This window comes from Gobius niger (assembly GCF_951799975.1).
Source record: "Gobius niger genome assembly, chromosome: 6".
Lineage (NCBI taxonomy): Eukaryota > Metazoa > Chordata > Actinopteri > Gobiiformes > Gobiidae > Gobius > Gobius niger.
Genome location: NC_136857.1, coordinates 14,076,910 through 14,098,245, shown reverse-complemented (window position 1 = coordinate 14,098,245; position 21,336 = coordinate 14,076,910). Strand labels below are relative to the sequence as shown.

At 41.8% G+C, this 21,336-nt stretch overlaps 2 protein-coding genes across 4 annotated transcripts in view; one reads left to right on the top strand and one right to left on the bottom strand.

Moving 5' to 3' along the window:
- znf385a (zinc finger protein 385A) overlaps positions 1–19,086 on the top strand; it is a 78,693-nt gene extending 59,607 nt beyond the window's left edge. For 2 of the 3 annotated variants that reach the window (XM_079559294.1, XM_079559296.1), the window contains 5 exons: positions 448–625; positions 10,646–10,987; positions 15,721–15,905; positions 15,980–16,072; positions 16,208–19,086. In XM_079559294.1, the coding sequence (XP_079415420.1) occupies positions 448–625; positions 10,646–10,987; positions 15,721–15,905; positions 15,980–16,072; positions 16,208–16,447 (1,038 nt within the window). In that variant the 3' untranslated portion in view covers positions 16,448–19,086. The remainder of the gene's footprint in view (positions 1–447; positions 626–10,645; positions 10,988–15,720; positions 15,906–15,979; positions 16,073–16,207) is intronic. The other variant, XM_079559295.1, reaches the window with a different exon arrangement.
- The window catches only part of LOC306963986 (myosin light polypeptide 6), a 164,509-nt gene that overhangs the window by 94,479 nt on the left and 48,694 nt on the right, over positions 1–21,336 (bottom strand). The window lies entirely within an intron of this gene.

Genomic DNA, 21,336 nt, shown 5'->3' with positions numbered 1-21,336 from the left:
CACAACTGGAAAATACATCTAACCTACAACAGCATCAGAGGACTTGAATGTGAATGCTAAATTTGATGTTTTAACATTACACTGATTGTGAGATTGATCCAAAGTCTGCAGATAACATATGAATGCTGTAAAGGGAATCAGGAGTCGATGAATCCCTGATCGAGAGTAACCGATGGGGCAGATGCAGCGAACTCTCAAAAGAAAGAGTATGAAAAATTTAGGAGTGGAGTCACTTTGGCTCTTGAGTGTCTCTGGCATTACATCACTGTGTAGGTAATCCTGCCATCTCTCCACTGTAAACCTGCCTGCTGTCTGTGACTCCGCTCCCTCGAGTATATTGAATAACCTGCCGTTATAATGACATGCAAACGTGTGTGAGGCCCATTGCAGCAACCATGTTTTATTCACCTGCGTCTGTCGGTGCTCCACTTTCATGTGTCCCTCCAGAGCCAGGCAGAAGCACATTACAAAGGGAACCGCCACGCCAGGAGAGTCAAAGGCATCGAGACCTCCAAGAGTCGCCCTCAAGACGGGGACAAGCCTCCTACTGTGCCCCCCACCTCCTCCCCATCGCCGCCCGGAGCCCAGAGCAGCACCCCCGACAGCGAGCAAACCAGCAAGCCAGGTGAGCACAGTGAGGAGGCTTAAAGTGTCTCTGATGACCCTGGGGGGGGAAACATGACTTCATTCTTGTATGCATAAGCAAGAAAGAAAAGTATTAACAAGTACAGTAAACAAAATCACGGTTTGTAGTCTTTTATCACAACACAAAGCAGTCCCCAGACCATTGTATATGGATTTTTCTCTTGCTATGGTTTGGCTTATTTCTGTTGCTTACTTTTAACAAAACATACAAAACTCACTAATTCTCCTGTTTTGCATCCAACTGTTGCATGACACAGATTTTGCTGTGGTGACCAGAGAAAAGCCAGAAAACAAATCTATTTAATTATAGTTCTCGAGCCACCCATTCTTTGCAAACATATCATCTCTTTGTGTGGTCACTCGTGGCTCCAGCCAGAGCGTAACCCCAGCCAAAGCAAAAACACTTGACGCTAACTATAGGCTCCATTTCAGAAAAACAATTGAAGTCACAATGCTGAAAATAATAGAAAGAGGCCTGTTTTACGTCTTCTAAACAAGAAAGCAGACTTTTTTTGGTTTTATTGCACTGGGCTTTGAGGATTATAATGAGGCACAGAGATAAAATAATGATGTAATTGATTTTTCGCTTGAACATTAAAACCCGCCTGTTGGAAAGGCGTTACATTTCCTGGCAAACGCTTGATGAAAACAGATGATGATCAGATGACTGGACTAAACCAGAACAGAACTCGAAACATAAGAAATCCACAGGTCCAAGCCAAAACTCAGCCTTTATTTAATCCAGTGCATCCTTCTAATGTGTATTCATGGCACCTACTAGTGACCGACCAAGTTCATTACAAGTTATTCCAGTTTGGGTCAACATTAGGTTTTCTGGAAGTGCTCGCTCAAGGCCAGCGCAGATTAACGGCGACTACTTAAAATTCGAGACAGATTGTGAGGTCGGATAATTAGTTTTTTTTTCCACCGGATTTAAAAGCAGCTAAACGTGCTCTCTAATTAATCTTGTCTGGTCAGCAGTCGGCTACAAACCAGGCGTCTGTTTTTCAGTATCTCAGACTGAATGACAGGCGGATGGCGTTATTATTGCTGCACATTGAAACAATCCTAGTCATTAATCCACCCTTGGCCACAGCAATGCTTTGTTCATGTCAACTATGTGTCCTGGTCAAGTATTCATTTAGACCCGGAGCAGGTGAATGGCAACTTTTCAAAGAACCCCTCTGTGCAGTCTGTGAGTTTATGTCTCTGTCACTTTAATGCGTCTTAATGAGGGATTTACAAAGGGCCAGTAATAAAGGTCAGAGTGTTCTGACTTATGAAAGCAACATCACACTCTATTATTTAAAAAGAGCAATGCTTTTGGCTTTTGCCTTCTTGGGGTTGCCTCACCAAGCACCAGATCTACAAAAAGGGTGCAGTGCAACCTCTTTTTAAAACACCTCCCTCAGTTTTAGTTGTAATCAATATACTTTTCACTGCAAGCACATTTTTTGCCATCTCAAACTCAGACACTCCCTCAGTCAGTTTGTTGTTGGCACCGGAACTGCCTCACAAATCATGTGCCTCGGATTCATATTTTTTATTACATATACTAGTTTTACTGGCCCATGGTAATGCAGCTGGTTCTGTTTCCTGATGCTTGGACATTATATGTGGTTCTCAGTCCTCATTAAAGGAACAGGCCACCGATTTTCCATACTGAGATACGTTTTACCTGGGCTTAGACAAGTTGATGCGTACCTGTCTGGACTTTACGCTCAGTCATGCCAAAAGACCAAAGATGTTGTTAGTACTTAGCCTCTCCTTTCCTCTATGGACCCAAACGGGGGTGAAGTTAGAAGCGACCAAACTCTTCCCACGTTTTCCCTATTTAAATACAGTTAGAGTGTAGTCACACAAAATTAAACATATCGATTTAGGTGAGGCTAAATGCTAACAACATCTTTGGTCTTTTTGCGTGACTGAGTGCACGCACAAAGACCAGACGGCTTCAACTCGTCTAAGCTCAGGTAAGAACATACCTCAGTATGGAAAAAAAGGTGGCCTGTTCCTTTAAACAATGTTTGACTGCAGAGGGTAACTCTCTGTCCTCAGCATTGTGAGTTCTTGTTCCGCTCTGACAAGTTGCTGAATCTCTTCCCACTTTTCACCCCATTTCACACTGGGCTGTCCCATCAAATAAACCCTACGATACAAAAACTGTTCTCAAAAAATGATCATGTTTGACTTACAAATGTCTGACTCCTCCAGATAGTTTTAGCCAAGTGTTACTAAAAAATGTGGTCAAATCCGAAATGGCAGGTCTAAAAAGTAAACATTGCCTATTGCCATTTTATCACTTTCTCTGATGCTACCACCGAAAAATGCCAACAAAAACACACTATCATAGGCCGGAAAGTAATTTGATATGTTTTCAAACTGCTAATAAGTCATGACAAACCAATTTACTGTTGACTATTTACTAGTTGCTAAGAGCCGAATGCTAATCCCTTTCTTTAGCAGGATGCCATTAGCTTTGCTCTGTGTTCTCATCATATTCCTATTCACTGCTATATTTCTTGGCACTGCCCCAGTTCTGTTGAGCCTTTGCCCCTCTTCTTCCTTCTATGATTTTCCATTCTCTCTGTGCCATTTGGTCCCGGGATCAAAAGTAAAAGTCAATCGAATAGAAGCACCATCTCTTCTGTGGCATTTGCTGAGCTTCCTGCAGTTGACAGAAGGGCAAGATGATGAAACGAGCCCAATATGGAGCAACTGACCAAAGGTTCCTTCCTTTTGCTGAATTTTAGCTGCTGTTGGTGCGCAAGTCAAGTAAAGTCAGTACCAAGCCCAAACAAACTGGGGATAGAATCTTAAAGGCTGTGATGGTGACTTTCTGACAAATCCAGATTGCAAAATGATTAAAATAATGTCTATTTAGTTTAGAAATATCAATTATTGTTTTGTTTATGCTTTAAAAAATAACTGATTAAATGTTTTTATAGTGTAGTTGTCACTCAAATCAGTACAGGAGAGATGGACAAACAGAATTTCAGACTTCTTTTCAGAAGTCTGTTTACACATGTGTTGACTTTATCAGACTTCTAAGTGTAGCTCAGAAATGTGTCTTGGATTTTTCCATATTGTGACATTTGAATGTAGCAACAACAGGAACATGAGGTTGTATGTGTAGCCCTGTGGTCGACCGAGTTTTTCTAAGGCCGATACCGATGCCGATTTTGGGGGATTTTTCCATATGTCTGGTCTATAACCTTGTAAAAACATAAATATTCGGCTTCTCCAGCAGTGGCAGATTTTATTGTATTACTTTAGGTGATTCAATCAAATAGTTTTTGTCCCAGCGTTGATTAGTTGCCGTACAGCATTAGCATTCGGCCGTTAGCATTTGCATACTGTTGCTCGCCGCCACATTTTGCACGGCGATCAAAAATACAATTGTGGAGGTGAAATCTAACTCAGCAATTGAATTCCCAGGTTATGTGCTTCAAAATGATATGCAGCATGTCCATATTGGGTGCGTAGAATGTTCCCGGGTCCTTTTTTTTTTTTTCGTAGGTGAGTTGGTACCTCAACCAATCACAAGTGAAACGTCAGACATATATCAATCAACCTGACCCTGCCCGAGCCACAAACCTTAAAGAGGGGTATTATGCTTTTTCAATCACATAGCACCAGTCTATATCACACTACAATGATGACGAAACCTTCTGTTGGTCTGTAAATGCAGTAAATTAGAATAACTGCCTTGTATAAAATTGCTCTCTCAAAATGGCTGTAGTGAATGTCTTGAAATAGGCCTCTGTCTCTTTAAGAACCTCTTACCCTTTCCGACACGCCCCCTCCACACTCTGTCTGTGGCATCAGTGGGGAGGGGGTTCTGCTGAGGAGCAGTGGTTGGTTACTTGGCTGGTGATGAAACTCGGAGGCGTCTCCGGGAGGTGGGGGCGTTCCTAGGAGGACTCAGGCAAACCTATCCCTAAGATGGCCGCCATCAGAGTTTTTACAGATCACTCAAAAATACGGGAATGTGCCAAGGCAACACTTCAGGCATGTTTTTAATGAGGGAATGACATAATAACATGATGTAAAGCTTGAAAAAGTTGGTTTTGCATAATACCCCCCCTTTAAGGATAGTGGGCTGGTGCCTAATCTGAATACATTTGCCGTATTTTCCCCCACTTCTATTGACATGGGAACATAGGTACCGGAGAACATAGGGCTGACCCCGTCCATATTGACTGAGGTTTAGTGAAACTTATATTTAACAAACTTGTTTTCATTGCAATGTTTCTCTGTTCCCCTGAGGCCTTGGGAGTAGTGGGAGGACTTGTTTTAAAGCCATGACTTTTCTCTTTCCAAACAAAAAAGGGAAGTCTCTATCACTTTCAGTCCCGGAGATATCGGCCCTCGACCTCTAGTGTAACCTGTTACATTTTAAAGCAGTGCATCTGAAATGGTAAAAAACACTTGTGCCCATGTGAATTATTTGCTGTGGCAACCTCTGAAACGGAGCCAGCAATTTGTCCATGATTGTTTCTTTGCCCTCGCCCCCTCCCTCCTAGAGCCTTGATTAGACCACACGGCCTGAGCCAAAACAAGCCTGACATGATTGAGATCTGAGAGTAGTAACATGTGAAAGAATGCTGTTTTGTATCCAAGCCACATTCTCGTGACCCTACATCCCATCTCCTCTCTGTCTCCCCCCCTCCCTCTTCCTCCCTCTCTCTGTGTTTGTTGGTGGTACGGGACAGTGCTGTGGGAGCAGGCAGATGTGTACAGTACAACCCCCATTGAGGGAGAGCGTGTCTCGAGGAGAGATGGACTGAGGTTTGCAGAGACTTGCAGAGGCCACTTTAGGGCAGCTAGAAAAACAAAACACATGCATTGTACGAAGGAGACCAGAGACTGTGCAGTGTAGCCAGGCCTTAAAATGGAATTATGTGGAGGATTTCCCACAGTGCAGATCTGAGACGGCACAGAGAGGCATTTGTATTGAACGACAATGATGTCAAGAATGATAGTCATATTAGAGAGTAGAGCGGCGTAAACCTTTTGCACATTGAGTTCAGGCTATATGACATATTGACAACGTTTTGTTGCTTTCAGAACTTTCAATTTTTTTTTACATTTGGTAACATTAAACACAAATAGGTATCGTCAGTCTCAAATCTTTGACAGATCCTCCAAAATCTCGGATCCTTCTCCACAAATTATCAATTTATACGATTAAGACTAACAGAAATTGCAAACAATGGTGAATGTATTGTACGAGTATTGGGATTGAACCCTGTTTTTAGGAAAGTGCTACGTCTGAATTATGTCCTGGTGCATCCACATAAAAACTGAGGTGGAAAACTAAATGAAAATCCTAGTCGCAGCTGTGGAACCGACCCAAAAATGTAATAATGTCATTATAGCACAGTAGTTTTGAAACTTTCCACACCAAGTACCGTCTCATAAAATATTTAAAGGAACAGGCCACCATTTTTCCATACTGAGATTATGTTCTTACCTGAGCTTAGACGAGTTGATGTGTACCTGTCTGGTCTGGTCTTTGCGTGTGCGCTCAGTCACACAAAAGACCAGAAATATTGTTAGCATTTAGCCTCTCCTTCTCTCCTCTATGGGGCCAAACAGGGGTGAAGTTAGAAGCGACCAAGCTCTTCCAAGTTTCCCCTATTTAAATATGGTTACATGAGTAGTTACATGATACAGGCATAGTATAGGATATAGTATAGTCACACGATTTTCTAAGCGGATAAAAAAGGGTTACCTTAGGAGCACTTTGACGTCCGCGCAGTAAAGTGAAGATATTACTGCGAACATATCTCAGTGTGGAAAAACAGTGGCCTGTTCCTTTAACCTTCCATGTACCACCAGGCCTAGATCAAGTTCAAATCTGGACTCAATCAGGTGTAAAATAGTGTCTAAAATAACACTAGATTGGACTAAATTATATCTAAACTGGGTATAAACCATGTCTAAATCAGATGAATACCTAACTTAAATGCATTACTTACTACAGCAGGGGTGTCCAAAGTGCGGCCCGGGGGCAAAATGCAGTCCTCAGACCCTGGTGGCCCTCTGCCTTCTTGTTGAATCGGCACACATCACCAGACATGGTCCTTTTTATTTCAAGTTTAATAGTTCTACACAATTCTTACCTAACACCTAACGTTGTATTGTGACACAGAGCTGGCATTCAGGTTTTAAGCATAAATAAATACACCTAGTCGAAGGTTTTGTGGTATCTGTGGCCCTTCACCCCGTGTACGTTTCAATATGTGGCCCTCCATGAAAAAAGTTTGGACACCCCTGTACTACAGGATGAATAAACCTCTAACTAAACTGAATGCTGTAGGAAATTAAAGATGACCCTAAGTACCAAAAGTTAAAGTACATTACAAGCAGTATCCTAGTTCTGCCATCCTCACATCTAGATAATGGAGCAGATCATATCAGGAGGGGCACCTAGCCTTAAAAAACAATACAAAAGACTTGCACTTTGAAACAGAGGAGATTCCTTGTTGTTTCTTGTGTATGACAAACGATTCTTCTGGTCCATAATGTTGCCGAGTTGAATGCCATTGGTCAGACTCTCCTTCATCAGAATGACCCAAAGTCTTCCCGAGTCTTAGTGGTGAGTCTGGCCCCCGAAGAGGAGGCCAGTGTGGCTTAGTGGGATTTGGCGTGTTGAGAGAGGGGTTTGGCTGCACCGGCGGGAGATGTTGAAGCAGCTGTTTGCTCAGAGTTCTTGTCTCCTCCCTCGCTCCTGCGTCTGTGCTGTATGACAGGCAAATGCGGAGCCTGATAAACCCACACACATACACACACACACTCAAGGTCAATTAAACAGATGACTTTCATGTGAGGGATTGGGTTGCACGGATGACTTTGGGATTAAGTTACAAAAATCTAATGCTCTCATGTGTCATACATCATTCTTACATGAAACCCTCGAATACATCCCTCCTATTGTTGTGTAATTTTGCCTACGAATGCTTGGGAGTTGTTGTTATTTTTTTTTGTAACAAGCCTAACAGAATAAAATAGCACCCCACTGAATTATAGATGTGTTTGTAAAGCAAGAGTTGGGTTTCTCGTGGCTTGTTAATGATTAAGATCGGGCATCAGGGGGCACCAGTGGCAGACAGGCTCATCCTGCCTCAGCTACCTGCACCTTGGTATCATTGTTACACGCATCACAATAATCGAACAAAACTGGCATCTACAGCTTTCGTTTTTTCACAGCAGGGTTTATCATTTAGCTGTTTTGTTTCATTAAAGACAAATTAAAGGCCACATTACAGCAAAGGACTTCTATGACCTCTAAAGACATCATAAAGACTACCAAAAAAAAACTATGAGATAAAGAAGAGAAAAATAGACAAAGACAAATAAAGGTGAGAATCTGTCATGTTTCTTGTTACAGGCAGAAACATTTATAGAGATTTGTTTGGAAAATGCATCTCTATCTGACGCTGGATTGGTTTAGAAAGATACTGTATATATTAAAGGCTTTTGATAATGCTTAGTTACAATTTTACTTTTTAAAAAGGCAATTACATCATTAAATCACAAAACGATGTAAAAAGTAATTAGAACAGCCTCGAACTAACTCTCTCGCTCCTCAGTCTCTTGGGGGAATACAGCCAATGCACCAGAGTCAAAAATACTTGGCAGTTTGCTTGTTAAAATCTCCATTTGTTTTCTAACACCCCATGTGCTACTATTCTCTGAATTTGCCGCATTATAACCTCATTCCTGATCTCAGTTGTAGCTGTTTTAATGAGTCAGTCTTCATTTTTCTTTACACGGGCCCCACCGTTTGCTTCACTGTAAAATCTCCAGTATTGCGGCAACTTTTCCAATCAATTTCCTCTTTATTTCCCTTTGGGCCTTATGGCATCTGCCTGTAATTGTGACTTGACCTTTCCGACAGAATTTTGCCAGGGTTTAAGACCAGTTGCAAAGCTTGCGCCAGCTTGTGTTACAGCACTTGCATCTGGATGTTTGTTCAGTCCAATAAGGAGTCAATACCGTAGGTGTCTCCCCTGAAATCATTTGGACAAAGAAAAAAGGAGAAATTTGCTCTCCTGTAGTAGCAGGTTTTGAATCCCATCTGGGTTGGAATGGATGTCTTTTGCACCACACTCAGTACTGTACAATGCTTTAATTTCCTGATGGGATTAAGCCGACGCGGACACTCCGGGCGGTAACACATCTGGATTGAGTTATTCTGACCCTGACCTGCTCCTTCGGATTATAACTGTTCTTTGTAACTGCGAGGTCAGCGCATAGAGGCAGGTCAGCTAACTGCCTTATCAATGTTTAATTAGAGCATATCCCACAGCAGCCACCGTCGAGTGCCACAGTGAGTTGTATTCAGGGCAATCAGTGCTTAAGTGTTACAATTCATCTCAGGTTTTGTAGAGAGCAGAGAGACTCTTTCATTTGAGTGTGCAAATATGACAAAGGCAACCCTTGCGAGTGAGAGTCCTGATTGTGTGTAGACGGACAGTAAATGAGCAGAGCCGTGTGCAGAGCCAGGCCTCAATCTAAACCTGTTCAAACACACTTGGGGAGGAGAGACTCTCTGCATGTGATGGTTTGTTATGGCACATCTCCAGCACTTCTTGCATCTTCTAGTTGGCCACTGATGCCGCTTCTTAAACTCAAACCACATGTTTTCTGCTGCAGGGATATTGTCTCCAGTTATGATAATGACATGCATATTTTGTATGGATGTGTGTGGGCATACAGAAAAAGCAGCTAATAGAAACCTGAAGCTGTACTTTTTCTGCCTGTAACCACTCCCAGCGTACACACTGGTATAGCCTGTGTAAAGACCAAACCAGCCTGTGCCTTGGCAGAGCAGGTAGGCACATTAACAGCCACAAATCTCCCCACAGGGTTCTCTGCCTTTGATCTCCGACCAGTTTATAGACACCTCACTGTCAGAAATATTTATTTTTCCTTAAAAAAACATCTGCCCGACAGCAGCGGTGGAAGCTTCCAATGTGGAGAGAGAACAGATCCCGATCTAGGAACGCAGTGGAATGGAAAGCATTCAAATGGCATCTAATTCTGGATGATGCAACAGAGCAGCTACAGGAAATCTGCCGTCATCTCTCATGAAAGACAGGATTATGGTGAAATGTTATAAAAGTGCTATCAAAAGTATCAGGTCCCTTATGGACTATCTCGTGACACTATTATGGACCTTATGGGAATCCGTGAAAGGAAATTGAGCAGTTAGTGTCAATATTTGTGTGGTTCCCAGAAAGACCCCGTGCTCTTTCTCTAACACAATAATCCACTGGGCCTTTCCATGGTCTGCCCTCAGCGCCTCATGCTTTGAGGCTTGGACTGAGGCTCTCCTTACGGAGGGGTTCTGCATATCCCACCCAAAATTAGGGGGTCTTTATTCAGTCTACACCCACTGCTTAGGGAATGCCAGAGCTCTTGCGTAGGGAGTGGCTGACCAGAAACATGTGTGTCCAATATATGTATAAACATACATCCTCTTATTTTAAAAACACCATGTGACCACAACAATGACAATCCATCCGGGGCTAATGGCTCTGTAATGCTAGACGCCTGTGAGGGCCTCCACTAATGATATTTACTTTGGACTTTGTGTAATGCTCTGTGACAAAGCAAGTGGCATTTGGTTTCGACCCCAGTTAAAAACAACAGGTGTGTGGGAAGGCGCCAAGTCAATGAGCCCCCAGTTTTCCTTTTGGCTGTGGAAGTAACATTTTAACATGATGAGACCACTTCACGGACGAATCACAGTCAGCACTTCCAAAGCTTGATTCAAATCGTGCCCACATAAAAGCACATGTTTAGGGAGTTCTGTCAAATGAGTGCTTTGCCAATAGTGTCATGTGCAGTGGTTGGGGCTGGGAGTTCCTAATTTAACTGGGAGTGTTTTAGACATATTTTATAGAACAGTCAATAAAGTCAACAGTAAAACATTTATAAGTATAGCTCATTCCTATTTTAACCTTTTTTTTCTTTCTTGTCCTTCCAGATGAAACCCATCCCATACCACAGATGAACGGACCCTTGCTCCCTCCTCTGAGCGACCCAACCACACCGCCTCTAGATTCCCCCATTCCTCCAGTCTGTCCCATGCTGTCCACCCCCACTCCGCCCCTCATGCCCCCTGCGTCGTCCTCCCCGGGCTGTGGGGCCACCAACAGCGGTTGCAGCACTGGCAGCTCTAGCTCTGAGCAGCCTGTCTCCGGACCCTGTGCCCCCAACGGGACGCCCAGCTCGGAGACAGAGGAGGACAAGGCTAAAAAGCTGCTGTACTGCTCACTCTGCAAAGTGGCTGTAAACTCATTGTCACAACTGGAGGCTCACAATAAAGGTAAAACATGTCAAAAGCAGTTAAACGATTAACCAATTGAGTGGATTGTCCATATTTCTACTTCCTGTTTGTGCAAGGAATTTGACTCAAGTGCCAGATGTTGTTTTGGTAGACTGTCTACAGCGCTATAAAAAAATCAAAATGCTTACGTTTGTCTAAAACTGCAGACGACAAAAAGATTTATTGCGTCTAGAAGGTTTTCATGTTCCCAATAATTTCTCACATTTGTGTCTTCGCTTGGAGCTACTGTGTGCCGGGATCATTGCTTGTTTTACTGTATAATTACAAACAGCTTCTCCTGGACGGGCTGCGCACAGTTGTAAACAAACAATAAATAACAAGTCGGATTGCGCTGTTCTCTCATGGCCTTTGATTAAAACGTGCCCCTAAGTGTTGGGGGTGCAGGGGAGCGCTGCAGAGGGCACACAGGCAGACTCTGATCAGCAGATAACTGATCTGTCCGACACAGACAAGAGCCAACTCTGTAACTAAGCACTGTGCTCCTAAGTTACCGCATCGGACCAGACACCAGACCACAGCAAAACCACTGTCATTGGGATCCGTCTGAAAAGGACAAAGAGACAATTATGTGTCTTGATATGAGTGGCACATACGGTCAAATAGCTGCCCAGGAATGTACTCATCTACTTTATGCAACCGCTTTCATTTAGAAACGTGTTTATTGGAGAGTTGACACACAAAACAACTAAGCCACTTCAAGGTCTCTCGTCAGCATCTGTGTACAATGTGTCGCTATTTTGGTTGAAAAAGTTTAAAGCGAGTTGTTTGTGTTGTTTATATGTATCACTTTTCACTTGAACAAGCAGTGTTAATTTCGTCGACTAAAATGTTTAATCATAATTTTAGTCAAAGTTATATTCTGGCAGACTGAAATTGGACTAAAATAGATTAAATGTTTTTTATGAGACCAAAACTGACCAAAATGTCCAGATAAAATATGACTAAATAAAACTGAAAAGAAGAGACTAAAATCATCCAAACTTCTAATGACAGTTTGAAAGAGCCTCAAATCATTTACATTCTCTGCCAAAGGAACAGCTCTGAGCTTTGTTCATGAGGAGAAGCTCCATGAAGCTGAGGAGCTTGATTATATATGATTGTGATTAATATTATAAATGTAAAGTCATTATAAATTAGTGTTAAATTTAGTCAATGAAATGACATGCAATTATACTCGACTAAACGTAGACTGAAATTGAAAAAAATGATTTGACTAAATCTCGACTCTATTTAAAGGGCATATTCATCACAAGACTAAATTGAATTCACTCCATACTCTATCGCAGTGTTTCCCAACCAGGGGTACGGGGACCCCTGGGGGTACACGAGGACCTAGCAGGGGGTACTTGGAACTATTTCAGATTGAAAAAAGGGGAAAATGTAACATATTTTTTTTTATAGGAAAAGCTATATTTTTCAGTAAAATGTGTTACTTGTATTTTAGGTTTATTTTGACTGTAACATTGTCCTTTTTCTTACAAATACCACTTTTAAATAAATAATTACTTTCTAAATACACTGCAACACCCTTGAGGTAGGGTTGACCACTGAAAGGCCCAAGGGGTACCACTGCTCTATCGTGATGAGCTTCACTCTCCACCATCACCTACTCAGGCTCACACCTCCTGCACCGAAGCTACCTGCTATTCCCACATCCTGCTAAGCTTTTAAAATCTGAAGAAATGTGACATTCACAAGGTGGTGTGACCTATGTGGATATCGCCCCAGATGTAATCTCAGTGCTTTTGTTTTTTTCTATTCTTGCATAATGCCAAACTTGATCAGTCTTCAAGGTTATAAATATATTGGCACATTTGGACAAAATATATCCTTCCTCCTCCAGGGGTCCATAAGGAATAAGGGACACATTTGAAGGCAGCTTTTCAAAAATGTCACCACTTAAATTGTGTGAGTGACTCCATTTATTGCATTGTAACTGAATAATAATATCTGAAAAATAAACTGAAAAAAGCCGTTCATGTTCACTAGTTGGCTCCTTCCTAAAGAGAAGCTTGTACTGAAATTGACACATGCAAACCTTAGCCTCAGCCTAAAATTGCCTTGTTTTATTTCCTAAACACTACGTTGTTGGCCTTGAAGTCAGAATTCATTATTTTCAGTTGAACTCAATCCTCCAAGTTTATGTTTACAGCATTTCCATCACATTGGACCTAAAGTTCATTTTACTAGTATTACAACATTTTCCTGGCGATTGACCAGCTAAACATGTCACCTCAACATCTAACTGACACTGTTATGGAAACATTCTTGGTGGAAAATGTACATGGGTCTAGTCCATTTCTAAGCAGGAGAAAAAGACTAACGCTGCCTTGGATAAACTCCTTTCACACATGGCAACCCTGTTACACTGCTGTGGATGTCCCTTAGGAGCTGGTGCCCGCTCTAATCTCTTCTGCTTCTTTGTGTTTGCCCTCCAAGAGACTCTTTACGTACAGCTCTTTATCTCATACAAAGAGGAGCTGGCAGCCATTTTTATTGACAGTGAAGTAATTGAAATACCGAATGGCATGGCTATATTTCCTTTAATGCCGCCTGACAAGAAGAAAAATCCACGCTCGCTGCATAACGTTTAATCAGCTCCGCCATAACTATCGGATTAACGTCGCCGAGGTTTCTATAAATCAAGCCATGTATTGATTTTTTTGCAGTCAACAACAATGTGTGCTGTGTTGCATCTGCCGACTACCCGGATGTTTTGTTTTTTTATGTCCGCGCACATGTGAGGGCAATCTCAACACATAGTATATAAGGTGGTAGATCCAAACAATCCTTGGCCGAGAATGTCTCTCTGCTGCTCACTGGATTCAAACCTGACATCGGATTGATTTAAAGATCTGCAAGTAATCAGTCATTCCTAAAACAGTGCATGTTTGCAGAGATAGAAGTCACATGCCACGCACATGTTCAGATACTGTAGAAATATGTTTGGCACGAAATGGACAGAGGAAGTCATATTACAAGGGGCTCAAATAGATTTTATTACCATCATTATAATTATATATAGTTTCTTTTGTATTGGTAACAATTCTATAATGATTGAAAAGTCTTGAAAGGGGATCTGAGGCACTCTGACTTACAATAAAGGTCTTCATTAAATGAACACGGACAAAATACAAAATGTTATTGTTTAGTGACCAATAATGGTGGGTCATGTCGTATTATATTATATTGGACAGAGGGGCAGGTGCTTCAAAAGTAAAAAGAAATGAAGGATGTAAATTGAGTAGATCATATTTGCGTGTAAATTAGTATGCTGTTAAAAAAGAATGAAATATATTTGCATTAATCTTCCAAATAGACGTAAGGCTGGAATTTTGTAGTCTGTCCATTGTCAATTATATCATGATAGAGATTTTAGGCCATATCGCCCTCCCCTAGTGACCAAGCTATTCACACACTATAACAGTGGGTTTCAGCTGCTGGGTTGGGACCCAAAAGTGGGACATGGAACATTGACTAAAAACATGTTTGATAAATTGTTCTGATAGATGTTTTTAATAACTTGCTTTATGATCGATGTTTGAATCAAGAGATCTCTGTGATAAAATGCTGTATTTTGATATTACAGGGAATTTTTTCATTTGTTTTTTTTTTATATATGTGAAAATTTAAATTTGGATTTGGACTGTGGCTTATGTCAGGACACGTTGCTATAGAACACAACTACTGAGCCATCGCATTGCTTTCAATCATTGCTTTTGTTGACAAATCATGAAAGTTAAGATCTCTTTGATTTATTCCATTCATTGCCCATGTTACAGAAGGAACATCATCAGACTTCAATATATGAAACACAGGCATAAATTGAGGGATGAGTATTTCCTGTGCCCACTGTACATATTATTTATGCTGGATTACTCTCATGATCATTCTGTTGCATGTTGTTGTGGTTTACTCTTCATAGTGAGCCATTCCAATGCAGAAATTCCACTGGGCCTTGCTTTGTCACTGACTAAAATAGAACAAAGGGGAAAGAGACTTAAAGAGCACATTTCTGGCCTCCAGTGAAATCCTTCATTGTGGCTCTTCTCCCCCTAAGAGCCCCTCTCATGACCCCAGCAGCCCCTTAGTCTTCAGTACCCAACTTCTCTTAAAGGTACAGGTCAAAGTCACAAGGCAGCAGTCAGATATAGAAATGTAGATGAAATAGAACGATCAAAGAGGAAATGCTTTTATAAGACACGGTTCAGATGCTTCTTATTTGATGCATAAACAATATTAATGCACACGGCTGTTTTCATCTTTAACTTTTCTACATAAATCTGGCAGAAGTGAACTGCAGTTCATCAGTTGCTTATGAATTAAGGAAAGACACTGCTTTCAAAAGGAAAACTCAACAAAAATGTGCCTCTCATAAAAAGACATTCTTAAATTTCTTTGACATTTACTATCACAGATATTGATTTTGATCCATGCAGTTCATCTTTGCTTCCCGTTACTGGCACATTTATGGTAATATAATTTTGTTTAAGATGAGCTATGGCTGCACTGTTTTTATTGGCATCATCACTGATATGGCACGATTAAATGGCTTTACTTCTTAGCTCTTCACACATGTCTGGAGGGTGTCCTCTAGTGGCCAAATTGAAACGTGTGAACGCAGATTATGGCTCAGATTATCTTTTGCTCCAGTATTCTTTTGGATATAAGAAAAGCAGAATCTACACCTAACCTAATTTCAATCTGTACAGGTACCAAACACAAAACCATCCTGGAGGCACGCAGCGGGCTGGGCCCCATCAAGGCATACCCACGACTGGGCCCCAAGCCCATTGGGGAGCAGGGAGGAGGACCAGTGGACCCCAACACTCAGGAACGCACCTTCCACTGTGAGATCTGCAATGTGCGGGTCAACTCAGAACTGCAACTTAAACAGGTACGATACTAACCTGTGATAAATGTGACCTGCCTCGTATATATTAATAACATTTGATCTGGATCTATCTGTAGCACATATCAAGTCGAAGGCACCGGGATGGCATGGCTGGAAAGCCCAACCCTCTCCTCAGTAGACACAAGAAGCACAGGGGAGCTGATCTAACGGTAAGAGTCTGCTTAGTATAATTCACTTTTGATAACAATGTTATCATGTTATTGTGCTAAAACAAAATCCTCCTGTGTAACTTTTTATGTTGAATGACAGTTTGATCCACAATACCTTGTGATCTCTATTTTTAGTCTTCTTTGACTTTCACCAAGGATCTCACCAAAGCGCTGGGTGCTGGGCTGTTGCCTAGCCCATTGGCTGTCGCTGCAGCAATGGCTGCAGCAGCGTCCTCCAACCATTTGGCTTTGAGAGCAGCGGCCCCTCATCCACACCACCTCCTGCAAGGCCCTCCTCTTAGCCACGCCATCCTGAGACCAGCCCCGGGGCCCATCCGCACCACACACGGACCCATCCTCTTCTCTCCTTACTGACACGTCAGCCTGACTGCAGCTGCAGAAACAGCCACTCAAAAAGCACACTGTGAAGATTCAAATAGTAAACAGCAATTTGGGAAATCTGAGAGTGACCTGACTGAGAGAGCAAGAAGAGTTTTTGCCAGTTTTCCCTTTACCTGAACTCTCCCTCCATTTCAAAGACTTGTGAGATTCACCGGTGGAATGAGCAGAGGAGAGATATTCATTATGCATTGAACTTCCTTGTACATCTCTCACCTCCCTGTGCGGTGGGCCTGTCAAGTCGCTACAGTAGCTCCAGAAGAAGCCCATGCAGACCATTTTCCAAACATTAAGCTACACGTAGTATTACCTTACAAATCTAGGCAGGGTTTTTCTGCTGTTGTCATGGCTCGATGTTGTCTCATTCTATGCACCTCAAAGACAATAATGTTATGTCCGTAGCGTAGCTGCTTCCATTGGTCTTAGCTGTATTGGCCTGTGCACTCTCCTGCCCCATAGCGACAGTAGGACCCTCTAGTTACAAACAGGACTTTAGCTGACAGGCAGCCGGTAGCCACAACTGAACCAGAGGCATGCAGAGGCGGCTGTGGGGAACTGTGTCCCCTGTCATCTCCTGAGAGGGTGAGGTGAGAGGAGGCATGGCATGGGTCAGCGGATGGATGGACCCCAGGCAGCATGCTAACAACACACAGGCCTGAACCAATCTGTGTTTCAAAATAGATTTACCAACTAAAACTGCTTAAGGACACAACTGCCAGCATTTATGATAGTCAGACAGGAGCTTCACTAAAGGCAAGTAAAAGGTCAAGACGTACACTGGCTTTTATTGGACACATGCAGCACTTAGAAAATATAGTAGTTTGTTGACTCTAAATGTTTACGGTAATGAACAAATTGACGGAGCGGTAATTCTCCCATTCTCATAGAGTAAACCTGTGCATCTATTTTGTTGCATGTGCTCTCAAAGGGTCCTGTAAGTTCAACCTTCTGCATGACTATGTTGAGCTCCACCATGATGCCTGCCGTCCTCCTCCTTCCTACTCTCTTCTTTATATCCAAAGGTGCAAATGCGTTTAAAGCCGAGGGCATACTGTGAGTGGTAGCCATAATGCTGGAAGGGAACAAAGAGTAGACAGGACTATAAAAGCCAAAAAAACATTCTTGAGAGATGGCATTAAGTGGCAGTGACAGGCGAGCATGAAGCCCAGAGAGGCTGCCCTGAGCTCGGACACAGCCCTTGGCGTCTATCAATTCTTTCTCTCTTACAACTGAAAGCCATGAAGCGCACCATTATTAGCTTTCTTTTAAAATGACTGGTGAGCACTTTGTTTTTTGGGGGGTTGGCCTGTTGTTTTAGCATTTATATCACGTAATATATAAAACCAGAAACACAAACTATTTTTGTAGGTAGCAAATGTGTTATGGATGCATCATTGAGTAGAGAGAGCAGATTATTGTGATGGATATATAGAGTTTGTGTTAAACCCTGACACACTGGCATGGAGACAGAACGAGTGACTAAGCAGCAGCAGAGCTAAACCATCACCTTTTTCTGAATAAGATGTACACTGTGCCCTTCATTGTGTCACAATGAGCTCTAATGTCTTATCTTTGTCGGAATATTGCAATGCAATGAGCGTGACTTGTATCTTTGTGACATGGAGTTGTGAGCAAACTGGGAGTGAGCCAGCTGACAGACTTTAGTGTTCTTCCATGAAAGGTGTCCTTGGAGGGTAGACTGCTGTAGACTGACTGACAGAGGTTATAGCTGGGCCCTTCATATTAAAGGGCTGTGTACTATGATAATCTCTGCTCGGGGAACAGGGTACAAAGCCAGGTGTCTAAGGATTAGAGCTAGACTTGATCATCAGGATTATTTTGGTTGGACTTTTGTCATTTTCTTTATGTTTGAGTGAATCACAGACAGATTTTCAATGCCATTACTTAAACAGAAGCTGGCTCAAAGTCTGCTTCCACCATTGTGCTCTTTTTTGATTTTGAGTGAGAACCCCTTCCAGGATTCATGCTTTCCTCCCCATTAGTGTGTACCGTGTATTCTTGAGTGTGTTGGGACCCACTTCCACAAGAGACAAGAACCCTGGAGCTAAGTGACCTAACACTAAACCAGAGATAAAAAACTGCACGAGTGGATTGAAACAATCCATCTTCCTGGAGACTTGATCGTCCAACTGACCCGAGTACTGCTCCTGTCCCTGGTAGCTAAAGCTAAAGCAGCACCACAGATGTGTTCATATTGTTCTTCATAAGGTCATATTGTGGAGATCCAACCATTTTATTGTCACTATTCTCTTAATGGGATGTAAGTGTTAGATTTGAGGCAGGTATTTCATGTTAGCTGTGTTTAGGCTACTAGCCTTAGCCTTATTCTGCCCTCAAATGGAGTGGCTTTGGTGTAATTTTGTCTTGCCAATAAAGTTATTTTTGAATTTCATTGTCAGAGGGACAAAGTTTGTATGGAGAACTGTAGCAATACCCAACTCATTCTGGCTACTCTTGTTTATTGCAATAAGAAAATGAAATAATAAATGTGTATGTGAGTATAACATTATAAATGTAATTTAATGAAAATAAACTTTATGGTAAACACTATTGGTACTCAGAGAAACCATGGTGCAAAACTGTACATGTCAATAAAACCATTCAATAAAACAAAGGCTGTTTTGTGTACCAATATGAGCTCATTTGCAATGCTTCAGTCTGTCTGCGGTGATTCATTGGCACTAAAAATGGCATAATGACTCTATATGTTGCTAATCCTGGTCTTGTGGCAAATAACAAGGCTTCATAAACCACAGGCTGCAGCTGTGCTATTAACACTAAATGAGAACACTTTTCTCTTGGAGCAGCCACCATCTCTACTACTCAATCCCTGAGCCTCTCAGACAAACCAACATGAAAGTTGCTTTTTATATCAGCAAGGAGTAGCTCATACATTAACACTTAACCTCCAAATCCAAGTTTGAACGATAATCCAATAAGAAACAAAAATAGCAGCATAAATGTAATATTTTTAGTCTTGTTTAAATCAAGTAAAAGAAAAACTTATCTGCCACATAAATTCTTTACCTTACATTGCACTTAATGTAATATATAAAGTGTCTTATGTGGGTCCTACTGTATTTGTAACTTCACAAAGAGTACATTCCTTTAGTTCACTGTGATAATGCAGGCATGTTTGATGTGGCATTGCTCAGTTTTGAACAACCTCTTTGTTCTCTCGGGGGCCAGTCAAGTTACCATTCAACATGTCTATCCTAAATACATAACATTAGCAAAATAACATCAAGGTGACGAGCCTGACACATGAATTAGTTGCAACACGGGAAAAGGCCACAAGATGGTGCTGCACTTTTATTTGTGGCTCACCTAGTTCTTATATTCCTTATATTTAGTGTATGCACAACCGTCTTTATTGCACATGCAGCCAAGGAACCATTGAGGATTGAGTTTTACTGAATTGACACATGAGCCTGAGCATCCCCGTGCGTGTAAGTATCCAGTGTGTTAGATAGCAGTGTAGAAACATGTTAATGTATGATAAATAGCATCTTTCATGATTGTTTGTATGTCTATTGAGTTTTTGCCCTTTATGATTGCTTCTATTATCTCCTGATGCATAAAACCAATCTGGTATACACAGTGTCCACCATAGCATGTAGCCTATCACCAACAATTAAAATGTTTGAGGCCAGCAATGCAAACATGAATTATTATTGATTTAGCATGAGAGAAATGTTAATAGAATATTATACTCATTACTTATATTTTTCATGTGCAGCCTCCTGGATTACACATAAGACAGGGACTTATTTTGCCAACAAACAATATCATCTAACCAGTTCACACTAGCCCCCCTCATCAGTGGACTCTGAGACTTAGGACCTGTTTACCCTCCATCACGAAACAAGATTTACAATCCAGTTAAACCTTTAAAGCCATTTGGAAAATATCAACGGGTCAAAAGGCACTGTCCCTTTAAACATATCTTGGGCTCAGGTTTTAGATGTATTTCTTCAAGTTAGGACTTGTGAGAGCCAGCATAATGGTCTGGTGCCTCTTGTATCGTGACCCACTCATCCACCAAGAGCCTCACACCTCACACCCGGCAGGAGCAATAACAGTGGGACAGACAGACGGGAAGGAGGTTCAAATGGAATCTGAAGAGGCCCAGATACCTGCACTTTCTCTAAATGAAAGTCTGCATCTGAGGAGTAAGAGAGGCCATGTGCTTTGGACGGACTATTACTTTCATACCAGCACTTTACACACTGGAGAGACGTAAGCAGGGAGAAAGTAGCAGGATTTTTGAATTTCTTCATCTTCTGGGGCTTGTTTCTGTGACTGCTTATGTGAGTTCAAACACTGTGCAAGCAATGATGTGCACATGACTTTAAATATTTATGAGTAAACCATAACGAAACAGACCTTCTCCAGTGTTCTAGTGTTCTAAACGCACACAGTCTAGGGCGCCGTAGGGGTGGAAGGTTAGGACGATTGGAAGGGCCCAGAGCTGACAAGGGCCCATGAAGACATCATGATAGCCTACTTTTCAGGAGATAGACCAATACATGAAAAGGGTTTTATGCTGTAAGACTGTGGGCTTTAAATAGTTGATTATTATTATTCTTTCAACAGCATTTTCTTGAGCTATTCTAACCTGCTGGGGCACCTCTAAAAGGCCTCAAATTGCAGGAAATGCAATCTGTTCATATGAATTACCCGTTCAAGGTATATAGGTGATTTTAATGGGTTATTTTAAAAAATGTGGGGGGCCCAGAATTTTTTTCTGTCATAGGACCCAGAATATCTAGCGGTGCCCCTGCACACAGTACAGGAGGCTAAAACCTTCAGTAAGGTAAGTAGTAAGAACCTGGCTCCAGGAT